General features: G+C 50.8%; 1 protein-coding gene across 1 annotated transcript in view; it reads left to right on the top strand.

Moving 5' to 3' along the window:
* Nucleotides 1-1,492: 1,492 nt before the first annotated feature.
* Nucleotides 1,493-17,918, top strand: part of LOC147748202 (inactive dipeptidyl peptidase 10-like) — a 508,957-nt gene continuing 492,531 nt past the window's right edge. The window contains exon 1 of the mRNA XM_086959116.1: nt 1,493-2,065. Within this exon, the coding sequence (XP_086815242.1) occupies nt 2,027-2,065 (39 nt within the window). The 5' untranslated portion in view covers nt 1,493-2,026. The remainder of the gene's footprint in view (nt 2,066-17,918) is intronic.

The raw sequence follows: 17,918 nt of genomic DNA, 5'->3' as shown, positions 1-17,918 counted from the left end.
AGAGCCTCCAACTGTGGAGCCAGGAAAACAGTTTTGAGTTGCGTTGTCAGCTCAACATCCTGGTATCCTGATAAACAAAGCATGTGACCCTGTGTAATGTATCCACTCACAGTAAAGAGCTTCAATACGACAATGAAGGAAATTAATTATTTATTTATTTTTCCCTTGTGGTCATCTGTTGAATCCCCCCCTCCCGTCCCCCCCCCCCCCCCCCCAATCTGGCCCCACCGCCCTACCGCTCTTACCTGCACAGGACGCAGATGTTCAATATCTTCAGGTCGAGTTTGTGCTATATTTTAAGAATTACAGAAAAATGCACTAAAAGGTGAAAACAAAGCCTTAACATAAGGAAAGACAAATAGAGGCCCATTTACTAGCTGAATTGTTCATATGGAAACAAGAAAACCTGGATGAATCGCAACTTTCCCACTAAGAAGTGTGTGATCTGAGGCAAATATGTTATTTCACCAACATTCTTTTTTCTTCATTACCTTGGATGAAAACACTTTAAAATATATTAGTTCAGACAGTTGTAGAAAATGATGAATTTCGACAAGTACTTCTCAGTGTAGTACTTTAATGTGCCCTATTAATGTCACCACTTCCACGTGTTAAAGAGATACCCTCCTTGAAGTTTGAAGAGACTTTATCATATCTTATGTGGCTTGTTGTCTCATTTACATAGCAAATTTCCGGACTCGGCTCCTGCAAGGGCTCCAGAATCTGAGGAAGACCCACGGCTCGGCTCGGGCTCTGGCTCGGCTCTCCCTGCTAATTTGTTGGCTCGACTACCTCTAAAATGAGCGGGCTGAGGTAGGTGAAGCTTGTGAAGGGCAGAACACGATGTGTGAAAGAGAGCGAGAGGTTTGTAAAGAAGATGGGTTTGGTTTGCAGAGAGAGGAAAAAGAAAAGGTGTGTGACATCGAATCTGTGCTGGCGAGGTGACAGGAAAGGTGAGGTGAGGGGGGCTAAGGTGATCGGTAAAGGAAATTAATTTAGAAGGAGGGTGTCTGTAAATTAAATATAGCGAATCTGTGAAGGCTATAAAACAGGCTGAGATGAGGATGAGGGCTGTGGAAGAGGCCCTCGGGACAGAAAGGAGCTGTCAGTGACAGATGCAGTGGGACAGAGGAGGGAGCTGGGGCAGTGACAACGTGTATGAAGATGTGACTGAAAGGGGCAGAGGAAGGAGGCGAGAGCGAGGGAAGCGGGTCGGTGCAGAGCAGGGGAGAGGTGGATAACGGAAGGGAGAGAGGGGCGTAGGGAGAGGAGAGGCGCAGAGCCAGTAAGCAGGGAGGAGAGAGGCAGCCCGAGGGGAGGGGCGGCGCACACTTCTTGGGGCTGTTGAATGCAATGCGGGAGAAGGAAGCGGAGCTGTGAGGGTCCCGCTCTCTACCAGGGAGACGGAGAAGTGGACCCCGCGAGAAGGAGCCGTTGGCATCTCACGTGCCCAGGGGCGAGCGACCCCACAGCCTCCCCAGTGCCCAGGACCTCATGGACTAGCCCCCGGACACATTTCCGACCGCCCCTCACTCCCCAGAGTCCCGGAAGCGACTATTCAACAGCCTGGAGCAGCACCATCTGGCACCCAGCACCCAGCCCTCCCAGTGCCCAGAATTTACCCCTCCGGTGCCATAGGGGTAAAGACATAGCCTCGAAGGTGCCCCACAGTCCCTCGCTCGCCTCTGTGACCCAGCGCTACCTTCCAGCGCCCAAGAACCGGACTCCAGTGCCTCACAGCGGGTGCCCCTTAAATGCCCAGGACTTAGGCGTTCTATATCCCACTGGTAGTAACCCTTTTATGGGTGTAAGACACCCCTCTTCCCCCCTTGCCCCCAACCCCTAGGGCCAGGACACATCACTTCAGTCCAAGGGCAGAGCATCACCAGTGCCGGATAATAACCCCTCCAGCGTGGGACTTCACCGCCACCCAGCCGGAACGTACCGCAACCTCCCCCGTGCCAGGACAAAACCATACCAGGACATAGAATCGCCTGTGCCGGGATAGTGCCCTTCCGGTGCCAGGATGATCGCCACCACCCAGCAGAGCGTGACGCGTGACCTGGTGAGTGCACCCTTGTCTTGAGTGTTAGTGGGAGGGTCAGGAGGGAGGTGGGGTTGTTGGCACAGCAGGGGTGCCGCCAGGGAGTCATGGGCACTAGTGTGCGGAAGGAAAACTCCCCCTCCAGCTGGTCTTTGAATTGGAAACACAGCAGTTTTCAGAGTGGATGGAATAGGCGCCTCGAGTCGTGCATCTGGGCCCCGGCGCCACTGCACCTGCTGCGCTAATGGAAGCGACGCCCCTGGATACAGGGTCACACCCGGGCTTAGACACCCACCTGCCCCGGACGGTCGGTTCCCCGTCGGGGCTTTGAACAAGGGAGTTCGTCTCTTAGCGGCCACGGTTTACTCATTCAGCCGTTCATCGGCCTGGAGCGGGCAGTCCCGGCGCGGATGCCTCCGCACAGCTGTTCGCCTCTTAAAGCCGGCCCACTGCCCCCGAGCGGGCAGAGTGTGTGGGTTCCTGCCCCGGGAGCAGTGCAGGGCCGCCGTCCACCGTCCTCCTCCTGCCTCCTGTCCCCGTGCGCCTGCCGCCTGGTGTATCTCTCGGATGGGGTTTTGCGCTCCCGCTCTCCCTGCGCCTTTTCCCTGCAGAGCCAGCTGGGGGGGCAGAGCCGCCTGCACTGCAGCCATTAGCAGGTGTCCGCTGTCCAAGCGCTGCATGTGCCGCCTGCACGGCTACACCCACGTGTTCTCACCCCCACCCCCACCAGCACGCAGATCTAGCCCCGGTGTTGGGCTGCACCGCAGTCCCTGTGTGTTCAGTGTCCCTCTATTAGATCAGTAGACCCCCGTGCGCTCACTGCATGGATAGTTCAGTGTCAGCACAGCAGACATTTGGTGCCAACTGGTGACAAATGCACTGCACTACCCAGGCGTTAGTGTTCCCAGCACGGCAAATATCTACTGCCGTGCGTGCAGTGCTGCAGCCCTTACTCTCCCCAGAACTACTAAGACCCACTGATTCAGTGCCACGTGCACTGCAACGCCCATACGTTCACTGCCACCGGCACTATAGAGAGCTGCTGAATGGTAGGACCCCATCCCACGAGTCCACTGCAGGGAGCCATGTAAATAGTGTTGTCTTCGTTGCAGTCACTCTGAGATCACTGTTCCTGCACTGCAAAGACCCTTCACTCGTGCACTGCACCCCTCCTGTGTTTCTGGCATTTCGATGATCTGTTACCACCTGCACTGCACCTCTTCAATGCCCACTGTGTGTCTGTCTCTCACGGTGCAGGTAGCTAGAACCGCCCGCACTGTATCTTCATGTGCCCACCGTTCCAGGAGCCTTTGACTTGAACACTGCACTGTCTCCCCTTGTCCTCAGCACCACAAACCCGTAGTGCCACTGCACTACATACCCACTGCCTGTCAGCGATGCCCAGATCCACATGCACTGCCTTCCTGCAGTGCCAGACAAACTATAATGCACTGTACCCCCCAGTGTCCTGAGCACTTCCACCGGATAGTGCCAACCGTACGGAACACTTATGTCTGTTAGCATTGCTGTGATGCAGTGCCCACTGCACTGTTACGCGCCTGTGCCTTGCAAAATATAGTGCCTCAAGCCGAAGAGCTACAACCTCTCATTGTCTTGAACTCTGCCAACACATAGTGCCAACTGCACCGCATCCCCTAAGTCAACTGGCACTGCAGTGATCCAGTGCCACCTGCACAGATGTCCTCCTAGTCCCTGGAAAATATAGTTACAAACAACAATAGATGGATGGAAGCCTGGAGTAATAATTAATAGGAATCAATATAGCGCCACCCGCACTGCAACCCTCCAGTGTCTTGAACACTATAGACCGATAGCACTGCATCTCCTGCGTCTTCCAGTGCCACCCGAATCACAATACTTCTGTGCTCTGCAAATACTAGCGACCCCCTCACTGCACTCGCGCAGCTCCTCTGTTTTAGAGCACTGCATAGATCCACAATGTAATCCCCGTGTATTTTGGGCACTGGGCACTCTCGAACTATCTGCACTGCATCCCCTATCTCTTTTAATATTGCACAATTCCAGTGCTGTCAGCAGCACTGATGAGTTGCGACCAGTGTAAAAGCCTAGGCACACCTGCGGCGCATTGCCTGTTTTCCAACACTGCAAAGATCCAGGGCCACCAACACCAGAATGCATCGAGTGTCCTCTCACTGCAAACTGACTACAACACTCCTGTGTTCTGAGCATTGCAAACACGTATTTCCACTTACACCGCATCTCCAGTGCATCTACCGTCCCGGCGTAGCAAATACCTGGTGCAGCTACACTGCCTACAGCGAGGCGGCGCAGTGGGGGGCAGTGGGCGGAGCTTCTTAAGGGTACTTGGACTCAACATCCACTGTTTAACACATTGAAGAGACACAAAGAAACCTAAAAAGGCCCAAAGGGCCACCCTCAACACGTGACACCACTCACGGCACTGTATTATTGACGGGGAACGTTTGGCATCAGTTTCAGTCACATCACGATTCCAGTAATACTTTTGCTTTTTAGCAGGTGTATAAAAATATGAAAGAATAATTAACTTGTTATTACTGAAGTGGTTATAGGTGAAAATGTAAGAAATCCAAATAAAATATACATGCAATTGTTTTACCCAAAAGAAAACATATACCAAGTTTCGAAAATGGTTCATCTATTATATAAAATATAAACTGTTGAAATGGAGGGAGGAGATAGATTATCTTCTCTCTGATCACAAGAAAAGCCTGTAAAACATCTAACTACCCAGCAGAGGATACTTCCACAGGCTGGAGGGGCTGGATGAAAGCCAACCAGCAGGGCCCTGGACAGCTAAGGTTACAGGATTATCAGGCACTTTCTCCTCTGTGTATTCAGGCATAAAAAAACACAGAGGCGTTTGTTTTATTTTCTATCGTGAATAAAGCCATTGTTCTTCGCTTCATCCTTTTGGCGCACTTACAAATTAATTTGCCTTCTTCAGGGCAGAATTTTCCTAGGGGTTTGTGTTTTGCTTTAAAATAAGATTTTCTCACACTAAATGCAAAAACAGAAACGTGTTACCGTCGCTGCTTAAAATGAGTATATCGGAGTATGTTAAAAAGACTTATTTGAGAAATATTTACAATTGTGATAAACCTGTATGGTGTTCACACCTGCTGAAAATGCAAGAATCTTTTCTAAGTTGCCACCTGCGAGACAAAGAAAGTCCGTGTGAAATGATTTAGATGGTACGGTTTCAGCAAGACTGCGCCCCCCTCTCCACAATGCGTTTGTGGGTTGGTTTTAAAAATAGTAACTCATGGCAACAATCAAATAAATAAAGGAATACAAAGACAAAGACAAATAAAAGTTCCATATACAGCCGGGGTGGGCCTCGCTGATTAACATAGTGGTTGCACTGCACTGAAGGTTACCTCCAAGAGTGTAGCTACCAGTAGTGCCGCAGGTGCAGTGACACCGGGGCCCATTGGCCACTGAATAATGTTGCGTTTTACTACCAAATCAGCAGTTATGAGGGCCACTTTCATCCTTTACTCTGGGTCCCATGGCACCCTTACTACGCCACTATGGGTGAGGGGCGGGTGTCTCAGAGATTCGTGTATTTTCTTACGCTCTGCAGGAGGCCCGACAGAAGAAGTACCACTTGAGGTTTTCCGGCACACACCGGCTCAAATTAACCAGTGGTGGTAGGGTCAAAGGTTCTAGCCCAGAGACATCCAAAGGAACAGAGGGCCCTGTGCGGTGCCTGGCATGGTGGGGATCATAGTTGTTTTTGACTCTGCTCTCCACCTGAGTGGCATTTCACAAATTTAAGGGGTGGTTCATCTCAATTAAATGGGGGGCTGGTTTTGTTAATCAGTGTGCGTGGGCGATGGACATACATTCCAATCACAAATCAGCAGTTTTGGACAATGTATACTCAAAATACACCATACAAGGGTTTGTGTTCTCCAACCTAAATGAATATAACGCCATGTACCGACTCTGTCCTTTTGTACTGCAGTCAGGTCTGTTTGACATGTCAGGCTGACAGACATGGAGGCTCGTGGGGTGCATCACATTAGTCTATCGAATAAATGTGATGCTTTTCTGCTGTCTGCACGTGCATATGTTACGTAGTTATGAAGCTCCTTTCCTTCTTTCTCATCTACCAGTTGGCGCGTTCTGTTTTCAATTCGCAATTAAAAGTTCGCCTGGAATATGTTTTATCTGCCTTGCTCTTAAGCTCTACATGTTTCGCTAGACCCAGCGCCGCTTGGTTCTTTTCACACTTCCATTCCCGTAATTTAACGATAAGCGAGGCCGCGCTTCTGACGTCAGGCGCGTGCTCGAGAGCGCGTGTTGAAATGACGAGCCTGTCACTCTTTAGGAGGCGTGTTTGCGTCTTGCCAGACTGTGTAGAGTGAACCTGTACCGGCAGTGTGTGAGGAAAGAATGAATGAAAATAAGTCGGTAAAGCGCAACAGCGACCTTCTAGGAGACATCCCTGACCTGTGAGGGATTAAACCACATCTCTGCAGTGGCGGCTGGTGGATTTTGAAAGTGGTGAAGCAAAAAATGTTATACCCTAATGTGGTAACCGGGCAGAGCGCGCAAGCCTGAACTGCAAAAGGAGGGTGGGAGGATTCTCCCAGCCAGAAAATGTTGAAAAAAATGGGTTCAAATGGTAGGTTTTACACCACATATTTACTGCAAATTGTTGTGACTCAACAGGGCAGACAAACAACACGCCCAAAGCAGTAACATAATGAGCCAAAGTATATGGTTTCAGACAAAGAAGATCGTTTAGTACAAATGGGATGTCACAAACCTCGCAGTATAGGAACGATTGCTTACATACAGAGACTTTGAAAAATATGGGGAAAGGTCACAACACATATCATCAAAACGAGCTAAACAAAATAAACATTTTTGGAAGGGGGTTGGCTGGCAACGCTGCATTAAAAGTATATATACATTCGGGGCGTGGCTAGCAGCCGGAGGGAATGGTCGCCTGTTAGAGCGACTCCCTGGCCCTCGCCTGATTATCCGCCGCAAAGATCCGTTCCTCGGTGTGGGACCCCCCTAAAATCGAGAGGTCCCCATTGCCTACTCTGTGTGCACATCCTGGGGCCGAGGCGAGAGTCTCAGGAGCAGCGGAGAGGAAGAACTAGCCCGGCGAAGTGTCGTCCCCGGTAGCGTTCCCAAGATGGCGGCCAGTATGGTACTCTGGCCCGGCGCCTAGGGCCTCGTTGGCGTCTGAGGAGCTTACAGTCCCGCCGGAGTGAAACGTTGCCCACCGGCCATCACCGGAGTGTACCCGCCACCTTTCCCCACTGGCTGGGAGACACCGCATTGTCAGGGGACCCCGTGGCGGCACGACGGCAGTGACGCGGCCCTCACTGTCCCGACATCGGGGCGGTGTCCACGCAACGCCCCGGCTTCAAGGCCTACGCACCGACCATCTGCGGCACTTCGAGGGCCCCCACACCGGAACAGCTACTGTGCCACCTTGTATTGGACATGACTGGCATCGCCCCCCGACCCCCGAGACTCCTACTTTGGGCCGGGGGGCATTCATTTTGCCCGGAGCTTCTGTGCGGCCGCTGCATCAGAGGGACGGCCACGCACGTCCTGACCGGGGCAGCGCCTACGCGAGTCCCCCGGCCTGAGGCCTCCGCCTCTGCTGCGTTGCTCCGGATCCCACCTGCTCGGAGCGGCGGCGGTGCCCCCCACCCCTGCGGACGCCATTCTCAAGCCCCCACACAGAGCAGCTCCTGCTGCGCACCTACGCTCTCGGCCTCTCTTGTGGCGGGTGTGTGCGAAGGCTGGGTGTCCGCAGTGTTCTGGTCCCTTTGTGGCCTGGGTGGCCCAGAGGCACCCGGGATCCTCCCTGACACCACGCACCAGTGTATCTTGGTCCTGAGAGTCATACCCCCGGAACTGTGACCAACTGCGGCTGAGCCGGACCCCTGGGCCCCCCTGGACTTCTTCGGCCGCTGCCTGGCTGCTGGGCCCACACTGTTGCCTTCCACGTGGAGCCCTCACTGGCAGACACAACGAGCGGCATATCAGTAAGTGGCAAGCCCCCCCCCACCTTTCATAGTGCCATTGTCTGGTTCATTGACTCTGGATATGGTCAGTTCTTAAATGCGGACTCCCTTGAGACGCCCATCTAGTGGGGGAGGTGACTGGCTGCTCCGGCTTGTGCTGTGGAGTACTCCTTTCTCTGCATTGTTGTCCCTGCTGTTTGCCGACGCCCGAAGGAGGGGCTAATATTTGCATTCCTGATGACCTCCAACAGGGGAAATAGGCCGTCAACCCAGAGACAGATCAACAAGCTCTCTTGGCGGTCCAAAGGGGAGAGCAAAGACACAACCTCCGATGTGAACCCTAAGGCTGTACCCCCCCTCACCTGCAGCGATAGCACTCACCTTAGAAGACGTTATGGAGGCAATAGCTGGAGTCCGTTCCTCCTTGGAAACCTGCATAGACTTTGTGAACATTGAGGTCACCTTACTATGGGCAGATCTCCGCAAAATGGACTCCAAAGTCAAAGACGTTGAGATCAAAACCGCGGCTCTCATAGACGATACCTCCACTCTCCAAGAACAGGTAGCCCACCTCCAGAAACAACAGCAGCAGATGGGAGAACTCCTGGATGACTATAAAGGACGGACGAGACGCAATCACACCTCCTGGGGGTTCCGGAGCGACTCGAAGGGCCGACTGCTGATCTCTTCGTTGAGGACTTGATCCTGAAGCACCTCCAGCCCAAGCATGCATCTGTCCAACTATTTCTCGATTGAACGGGCACATAGAGTCCCAGGAGGGAGGCCGAAACCAAGGGCTCTCCCCCGTCCCATCATCGCGAGGGTCTTCAACTTTCATGATCGGGATGTCATCCTCCCAAGGGCGGTACCGCCCTTACACCTGGAAAATGCCCGCATTACAATTTTCCTCGACTTTACGATGAAAGTGCAGGCCCGTAGGTGCAGCTTTTTGGAAGTCAAAAAGGCGTTGCGGGACAAACACATAAAGTACTCTATGCTATTTACTGCTAAACTGCGTATAGAATCGGAGGGCAAAGCATGGTTTTTTATGTCCCCGAGCGAGGTTTGGGACTGGCTTGATGGCTGGCGCCAGATGGGGAAATCTCCGAACAATCGCGGGACCTCAGACGACCTCTAAAATCAGGACCCTCTGCCGGAGAGCAAAGATTTGTTCACTGACATTAACCACGACGGCCAATGAGGTTTCTTAGCTGCTCTGGACTGGGCTTGTGGCGCTGCCGTGATGCTGTCTGCAAGCATTGACCTTCTTGGCTTGACTCTTGTTTCAAGCGGTGACAGGCAACTCAGAACTTATCCACGCTCTCCTTGAGCTCTTCTTCCGGTCCAGATGTTATTAAGTGACTAGCTCTAGCACTGTTCTTTGTAGTAAGCTGATGGGCACATTGATACATTTTTGTTATGAGTCTTACCGATCATTATGATTTCGCTGGCTTCAGGCGAGAGGCACCAACGGCTCACCAGGTACCCCGTCAATGTTTGGGAGGGCGACAGGCACTCTGCCAAGTTGGGGTGTGGATAGTTTAAGGTCCGCGGGCATGGGGGCAGGGCGGGAGGGTGGGAAAGGAGGGGGGAGGAATTGGGTGTTTCCTTTTTGGTTCAGTTTTTGTTTGTAAGTTGCAGAGTCTTCCTTGAAATTGGGCGCAGTAATCGACATTGTCCGACCCTATGGGTCCCCCCACTTCTGAGAGCTAAGCATCCTCGTCCTCATCTTGGTCTCCCCTGGGCCGCACTTTCTCTAACATTGCTGACCTGTAGGGAGTGTGGGGCCCCCGTATGTGAGGTCTTTAGCCGTTTTTCACCCCACACACCACCATGACACTCCCCCCGACTAGGGCACTTACCCTCATGACATGGAACATTAACGGTCCTGGAAGCAAGATAAAGAGAGGGGTAGTACTGCAATATCTCAAGCGCCACACTCCTGACTTGGTTCTCCTGCAAGAGACACACTTGATGGATAAGACTTGTCAGGCACTCCACCGGGGGTGGGGGGCGGGGGGGGGGGGTTACAAGTTGCTCGTTCACGCGGGATTTACATCTGGATCCCGGGGTACCGGCATTCTTGTTAGAAAGAGCCTTGCACTTACCTGCACGAAGACGTGGGCTGACCCGCTCAGCCGCTTTGCCCTGGTAGAGGCCACCTGGGAGGGAAGACAGTTGAATGTTATCTCAGCCTACGTCCCACCGGCTCTAGGTAAGGATGCGTTGCAGGCCCTGGGACGGCTCTTACTAGATCTCCCCCAGGGTTCATTAATTATTGGTGGAGACTTCAATACGACAATGAATGATGCACTAGATAGGCGTCCCCAGCGCAGTTCCCATAAGCAGGGATCGGACCTTCTAGACTTTACACAGGCGATGGGGCTAGAGGACTTGTGGCGGATGTTTCACCCAGACACCTCCTATTTCACACATTACTCCAACGCACATAATAGCAGTTCCCACATTGATTATTTCTTCTGCCCTACGGCAGACGTTGGGTTCCTCCGCCATCCAAAAGGACTCCCTCGGGGAATTTCAGACCACTCCCCGCTTACTGTGGAACTTACATATCATCGACAGGCAACCCGGGGAAACATAATAATAAGTCCATGGCTTCTAAAAATCCCTGATATTAAAGACAGCCTGCTTGAGCACACAGAGTAATATTTTGCTGAGAACGTTGGGTCGGTACAATCTGCTGTCACGATCTGGGAGGCCTATAAAGCGGTTATCAAGGGGAGGGCACTGGCTCTCAAGACCGGATTTTTACATAAACAGAATGTAATGTAATGTATAGGCATTATATAGCGCACTACTTACCCGGAGGGTCCCAAGGCGCTTCGACCGCTGCGAAACCCTTCCTGGCTTCCCTGAGAGATGGTCCCTTAATGGGTATCTCCAGGGTGAGACCAGGCATCCCCGGCGGTCTGGTGGGGCCGTTAGTGAAGATGAGGCAAGCTAATGCCCAGAGTTGCCGAGTGTGATCACTGATCAGAGTGGGCACCGAGGCGAGAGAATTATCGAGTCCGCTGACCCTGGTCCAGAAACCTGCCGCGCCGGGAATCGAACCCTGGTCCCGGGCCGTCCTCTGCTCTCAGGTCTGCCGCCTCTAACCAGTGAGCCACACTACTCACTTCTCCAGGCTGAAACAGATTTGCTTCATTTGGAATCGGCCCACAATACTAACCCTTCTGAGGAGACGGCTTGCCGTCTCCGAAGTAAAGAACTTGAATATAAAGCGCTGGTCCTGGAAAAGGCACAAGCTAAACTCCTAAAAACTTGCCACCGGGTGTAGGAACTGGGCGATAGAGCAGGTAAAATGCTGGCCTGGCTGGAGAGACGCGAGCAAGGTTCCAGATGGATCCCGCTGCTGGCCCGCTCAGATGACTCATACATCACAGATCCACGGGAGATAGCGGAGGCCTTCGCAGACCACTTAGAACAGGTCTACACGGCCAGGGTGCACTATACTGCAGAGGAGTCTTGACTACTCTTAACAGAAATGCGTCTACCCACTCTCTCTGAAACTGATAAGGACGAATTAGAAGCAGATGTCATGGCAGAGGAGATTGGGAACGCTCTTTTCGCTATAAAATCGGGTAAGGCCATGGGACCCAATGGCGTTCCCATTGAATTCCTGAAGGGAATGGCACAGGAGGTAATCCCTCATCTGAAAGCTATGTTTGAAGAAAGCGGTGATAGAGGCAGTCTACCGCCCGATCAGCGGTTGGCTTCCATAGTCGTAATTCGCCAACCCAACAAGTCGGCCACGGAATGCGGCTCATACAGACCGATTTCGCTCATAAACGCCGAAGTGCAGATTCTGGCCAAACTTTTGGCTACCAGGCTCCTGACAGTCTTCCCCTCCCTAATTCATGACGACCAGTCGGGATTCCTTCCAGGCCGAAACACGGCCCTCAATCTCCGTAGGGTGCATAATGTCTTGGGCAGGCAGCCTTATATACAGGAGGACGCGGCGATATTGTCTCTTGACGCCACACTTGCTTTTGACTCCATAGAATTGTCTTACCTTTTCGAGGTCCTAGGGCGCTTTGGCCCTAATTTTATTCAATGGATTCGACTGCTCTATACCGATCTGTGGGGCCAGGTACGCGTCATTGACCATACTTCTAGACAGTTTCTGCTGCACAGGGGGACCAGGCAAGGTTGCCCCCTCTCCCCTCTACTATTCGCACTCACCCTCAAACCATTGGCCCATTGGGTCAGAGCCGATGTCTCCATTAGGGGTCTCCGGTGGAATGATGACACGGTTGATAACATTTCATTATATGCTGACAATATCCTTATTTACGTTTCCTCCCCTAGATCCTCCATTAACAGTCTACTACACGTCATCACCAACTTTGGTAAATATTCAGGTTTTTCTATAAACTGGTCCAAATCGGTGATTTATGGGCTGCAAGGCCCACCACCTGCCCTCCCGAGAGGGTACTCGATCGCAGTGGCCCACGACGGGTTTAAATACCTCGGCATCTTTGTAACTCAGGATCCCAAGTTATTCTATGATCGAAACGTAAAGGGCCCACTGCAAAGACTCCATAATGATATATCTCACTGGCGTTCTTTGCCTCTGTCCCTCCCGGGCAGGGCGGCTCTCTTTAAAATGCTGGCACTCCCACGATTTTTATATGTCCTACAGAATTGCCAGTTTCCTATTACCGATTCTTACTTTCGCACGCTAGAGGGAGACCTAAGTCTCCTCTTGTGGGACGGTAAGGCTCCCCGCATTGCTCTTCATAAATTTACGCAAGGGTGGGACGATGGAGGCATTGCCTTGCCGAATATACGCCTCTACTACTGGGCCTCCCAATTGGTGGCCACTAATTCTTGGCTCCATGGCCCACCTACTAACCCAGCTTTTCACCTAGAGCGGTATCAAACGGGACGGGAGGGTTACCTAGGAGCCCTATATAGTAAGCTTCCCCACAGTCGGTATGTGGGGCCCATGACACAAACGATAGCGATTTGGCACCGCGCCAATAAAAGTTTAGGATGGTCCGACATCTTCACAAAGGCCACACCGCTTTGGGCTTCACAAAAACTCGGCTCCCTTTGTCGTCATCAGGGTTTTGATAAGTGGGACATGATCGGCATCTCCACTCTGGGGGACATGATCCATAAAGGTAAATTACTGACCTTCACTGGCCTCCAACAGACGTACGCTCTTACCCAGGGTGAGGCCTTCCGCTACCTTCAAATTAAGCATGCCATCCTTACTATGGTACCCGATCTCTCCTCCCTTCTGCCTTCTGGATACCTCACCTCTTGAGGATAGACGGCTCTCAGAGCCCCTCCAGACAAAGGCGATATCATGCACCTATCGCAAACTATGCAATATTATGCCTGACTCCTTCCAGACCTTGAGAGATAAATGGCAGGGTGACGTGGGACACCTAGAGGACAACGAGTGGTGGTCGGCACTGATGTCCCCCAGGGAAACGGCGATCAACCACTGTTTCGACTGATCCAGCTGAAAGTCTTACATAGAACCTATATGTCTGCCCCCCTCCTGGCTAGGATAGGTAGGCGCACGGATGATGTATGTCTCCGAGGTTGCGGCCTCACAGGCTCCTTTTATCATATCCTGTTGGACTGCCCCATAATCCAACACCTGTGGGAGAGGGCGGCCCGAAAAATGACGGATGCACTGGGAAATCCTGTCCCTCTGTCACCTAAGGGAGGGCTCCTTAACATTTGGGACGCCACGGACCTCACAGAGATGGAACTTCAGTGGGTGGCCCTCAGCTTTCTGCTGTTGAAACGCGCAATAGCAATGCAATGGGGCGCCCCACGGACCTCTTTTGGTGGGTTGGGTGGCTGCAATGGACAAATGTATGTTGGCTGAGAAAACTGTATATAAGGTCAGGGGGTGTCCTAAGAAATGGGACAGGAAATGGGGACATTGGAATGTATACAGGGGTGAACTCTGTAGCTCCCCCACAACTGATATGGCCATGGCAAGGGCCGGACCTCTACGTTGTCAGGATTCTTGATGTACTGTTCTTTACGTAATGCCCATTATGCATATTCTGTAATGTATGGATTGCCACCTGTATGATGACTTTGCTTTTCTTTCAATAAAATATTAAATACAAAAAAATAAAAAAGTATATATACATATGTGGCCGTGTCGAGCTGCCTCTCAGGACCAATAAATCCGATTTCCAATGTTACCTTCTCAAGGAAACTGAAAAAGGTTTATAGAAACACGTTTACATATTGGCTGTTCTGCTGATTATTTCTGTCAGTCTAGATCTGTGTTTATATACATTGCTTTTGCACTTCAGCAACACCATTGACAGTTCAGGACAAGCCTGCTTTTGTGCGTATCAGCTGCTCTCCCGCTGGTTTAGCTAGATCACACTTATCGTTCTCTCCCATAGTCCTAGGTACCTGTCCTGAATCACAAGAAGCCTGAGACAATAACACGACCCCTAGGGTTGTGCTGCGCGCAACTACATACATACACAAAACAACACGAAAGATGACACAAGCCACAAGCCAATCTGGAGCTACATTATTTGTCAAGATGGGGTGTAAATGAGCGCTTGTTCATTAACTTTATCAGAGTAACCTTTGAATGTGGTAATCAGCTAGTTTTGAAGACCACAGTAAAACTTTCTCCAAAAACTTCATATAATTAAATTTGATGCTGTTCTTGTGTAAACAATGAAATATTTACCTTAGTTAAGTCAATACTGAAATGTCAAAATTGTACTACCATTCCGGATAGCAATTTAACACGTGAACATCAGGTAGGAAACACCATTTTAAATAAAATATGTAAAAAATATAGGCATGTAAATTACACTTGCCCATTTAAACTCATTGGATTTCTCACCAGCTACCTTGCCCCTCCTTCAAAAATTCGAGTCAGAAACGAGTTTTAGTATGCATGCCAAATTACAAATGCCCTTTAGGTTACAGGAAGATCTCTACAATGCGTGCATTGTTCACTGAGCTACCTTACTATTGAGGTAATTTGCCATAAGAGACAAAAGCGCACTGGAAGAGCTCTGCATAGTTTTTTTCAGCATTCTCCTGCCTCATGTTTAGTTTAAGGCCAAAGACTTACACAATTCCCAAACAGATTCAAGTTATTTAGCCTAAAAATTCGAACCCACTACCTTTATATCCTGCTCCTACTGTTTTGTACTCCCTGAGTAAATGTTTAACAAAATGACCAAAGCATGCTTTTAATCATCTTTACTCGAAGTCAGACACGCCTCAAGCACAACAGTGCCCAGTAACATGGCCATCCTTGGCAGTGGGGGAGAAACCTCTCTCTCGTGGCTCTAGTGGGGTTACATTTGGCTTGGGTTCAGGAGTGCTTTACAACATCATGTTTCTGCATCTGGCCTCAATCAATGTAGTCCTTTGGCCACCAAGCACCTAGATTGGGCTGGGGTTTTTATAATCCCCACCGTCACTCGGCCTTCCGCCCCCTTCCACCTCTTACTGAATGTGCTTCTCTGTACACCACTCTCAAATTTAGGGAAAGTGCTGTTACAGCTCACGTTCATGAATGGGATGGCTGCACTGCTCTGGCACTGTCAGCTCCTCTCCTCACACACAATTACCGGATACTTTATGGCCTCTCTAGCGCTTTGGTTCACTTTGTGACACAAGCAGTTCAAGCGCTAAAGACTCAGCTTCACTAAAGTATGTCCTGCACGCTCTACCGCATCCTCCTCTCTCTCTTTTACCCTTACCTCTTTCTCAGTATCTACCACATTTTTATATCTCTTTCTTGCCCCTCCCTCTTTTTTCTCCCCCTCTGTTGCTATTTCACTCTCTTCCGCTGGCTATCATTTCTCTTTCACTCTTTCGACGCTATTGACGGAACTGTTCCGTCACGCCCCTCGGGTGGGCTGTGCTCATGACGGAACGGTTCCGTCACGGCCCGCTTGCCGCGCCTACGCGGCGCTGATTTTGCGCCTGCGCGGCGCGTTTCATTAAGCGGGCGGGGCCGTGGCGGAACCGTTACGTCACAAGCACAGCTCACCCACGAGCCGTGACGGAACGGTTCTGTTATCCGCGCAGGTGAGCCGCGCGCCCCCCCCCCCGCGACCGTTAGCGCTGCGGCGGAATAGCAACCGCAGCGAAGGTCTTAAACCTCTCTGTTTTAATTCTCTCCCTCTCTCTGTCCCTCTTGGACTGCCTCTTTATTTTTAATTTCTCTCCATTTACCCTCTCTTTCTCGCTCTTTATCTCTCTCTTTCTCACAGACACTCTCCCTTCATGCATCCCTCTCGTTCATTTCTTCCTACTCTCTTCCTCTTTTCATGTCCAGTTAGCAGTATTACTGCAAGCCTTCTTGCAAAAATTAAAATATAACCCAAACCCCCCCGAACATAGCCTGGAAGTCAGACCCGTGCCATTTGTCATCTAAAAGCCACAGAAAAATAAAAACATCCAACCTGATCGGGAAGTCTCCTTTACTGATGGAAGAATGACATGGGAATTGGCGGGAACACAATTCTTTTTCTGCCAGAGGTTGTGGCGCCAGGAAGACCGCTTTTTGAATTGCTCTGTAAATCAGTGTGTTGAGATCTCGCACAACTCTTTCCAGCAAGGGCACAGCTTGTACAATAAACAAGGCAAGCCGCTGGGACACGATGCGTCAGCAACTCAGAAAGTTGTTGTCTCCAAGAATCTAGGGGCATATTACCTAGAAATAGCGATATTTATCGCTAAGCAGGGTTAGCGGGAATAATTTTTTCGCCGAGCTCCGCCGATTTTTATCGCAGATAAACCATGCTATTATCAAGGTTTATCTCAAAAGCGATAAAAATCGGCCGAAAGGCATGAATATCGCTGAAAAGTCCGCGATATTCATGCATTACCGAGCTAATGCTCTTAGCCATGTTATCCACCTACCATTGGATAACATGGCTAAGAACTGCTCAGGGCAGGCATTAGCTTTTGGAGATAATCACGCTTAGCACGAATATTTCCAAAAGTACGCCTTTGTAAATAATAGGAGATAGCGATGTTAGCGACTGTTTACAGTCGCTAACAACTTGGCATGGCCACTTTGCATGTCATTAGCGATAAATATCGCTGACATGCAAAGTGGGCCCCCAGATGATCGCTATCTCCTACTAGCTGTCAGTAACTGGTGTTAGCGACAGCTAGGTAATAGGGCGATAAAATTATTGCAGCTTTAGAGGGAAAAATTCCCGCTAAAGTGGCGATAAGGCCCTTGGTAATATGCCCCCTAGTTCCAAAGAGTCCTCCCCCTAAATGTGTGCACTGCAGCCTTCGTGTTTTTCTGATGGCGGCGTCTATCTCGGGACCAAGTTTTCGTTACACTTTGAAACAAGGAGTCACTACCAACGCACGTTCTAAAATGAAATTTCCTATGATGTCTCAGCGAGGCCACCTTCGTTTAAAAGAGTCACTGCATGTTATTTATTTTTCGTGACACTCCGAACTGGTAGGACCATAATGCACCTTACATGTTGTCACTAAAAGCAGGTGTGACGTCATAGCTGGTAAAGTTGAGCAGCGCTCCATGTGTGTATGCCCCAGTGGGTCCAACTGGCCATTCCAAGTCTGGCAGGGTGACAACATACCATGTCAAAGAAGCAGCTCCGTTTCGTGCAGTTTTGCGATCACGCTCAGCGCATCAGAGTAATCCTGCTTGACAGCGGTATGAATATGGTTGCCTATACTGCTTCAGTGCGGCAGTGCTGTGCAACCCGCGTGCCGCATCCAATGATGAACAAGCCCTCAGACTTGCGCGGTGTCTCTCACTCTCAGCCAATCCAGATGCTGCATTAGCAGCACCAGGATAGGCTAGAGCAGAGATGCCCCCCGCCCCCAAA

This window comes from Lissotriton vulgaris, chromosome 1_1 (assembly GCF_964263255.1).
Source record: "Lissotriton vulgaris chromosome 1_1, aLisVul1.2, whole genome shotgun sequence".
NCBI classification, from domain to species: Eukaryota; Metazoa; Chordata; class Amphibia; order Caudata; family Salamandridae; genus Lissotriton; species Lissotriton vulgaris.
Note: the sequence above shows the minus strand (reverse complement) of the source record. Positions and strands in the feature narration are given on the sequence as shown.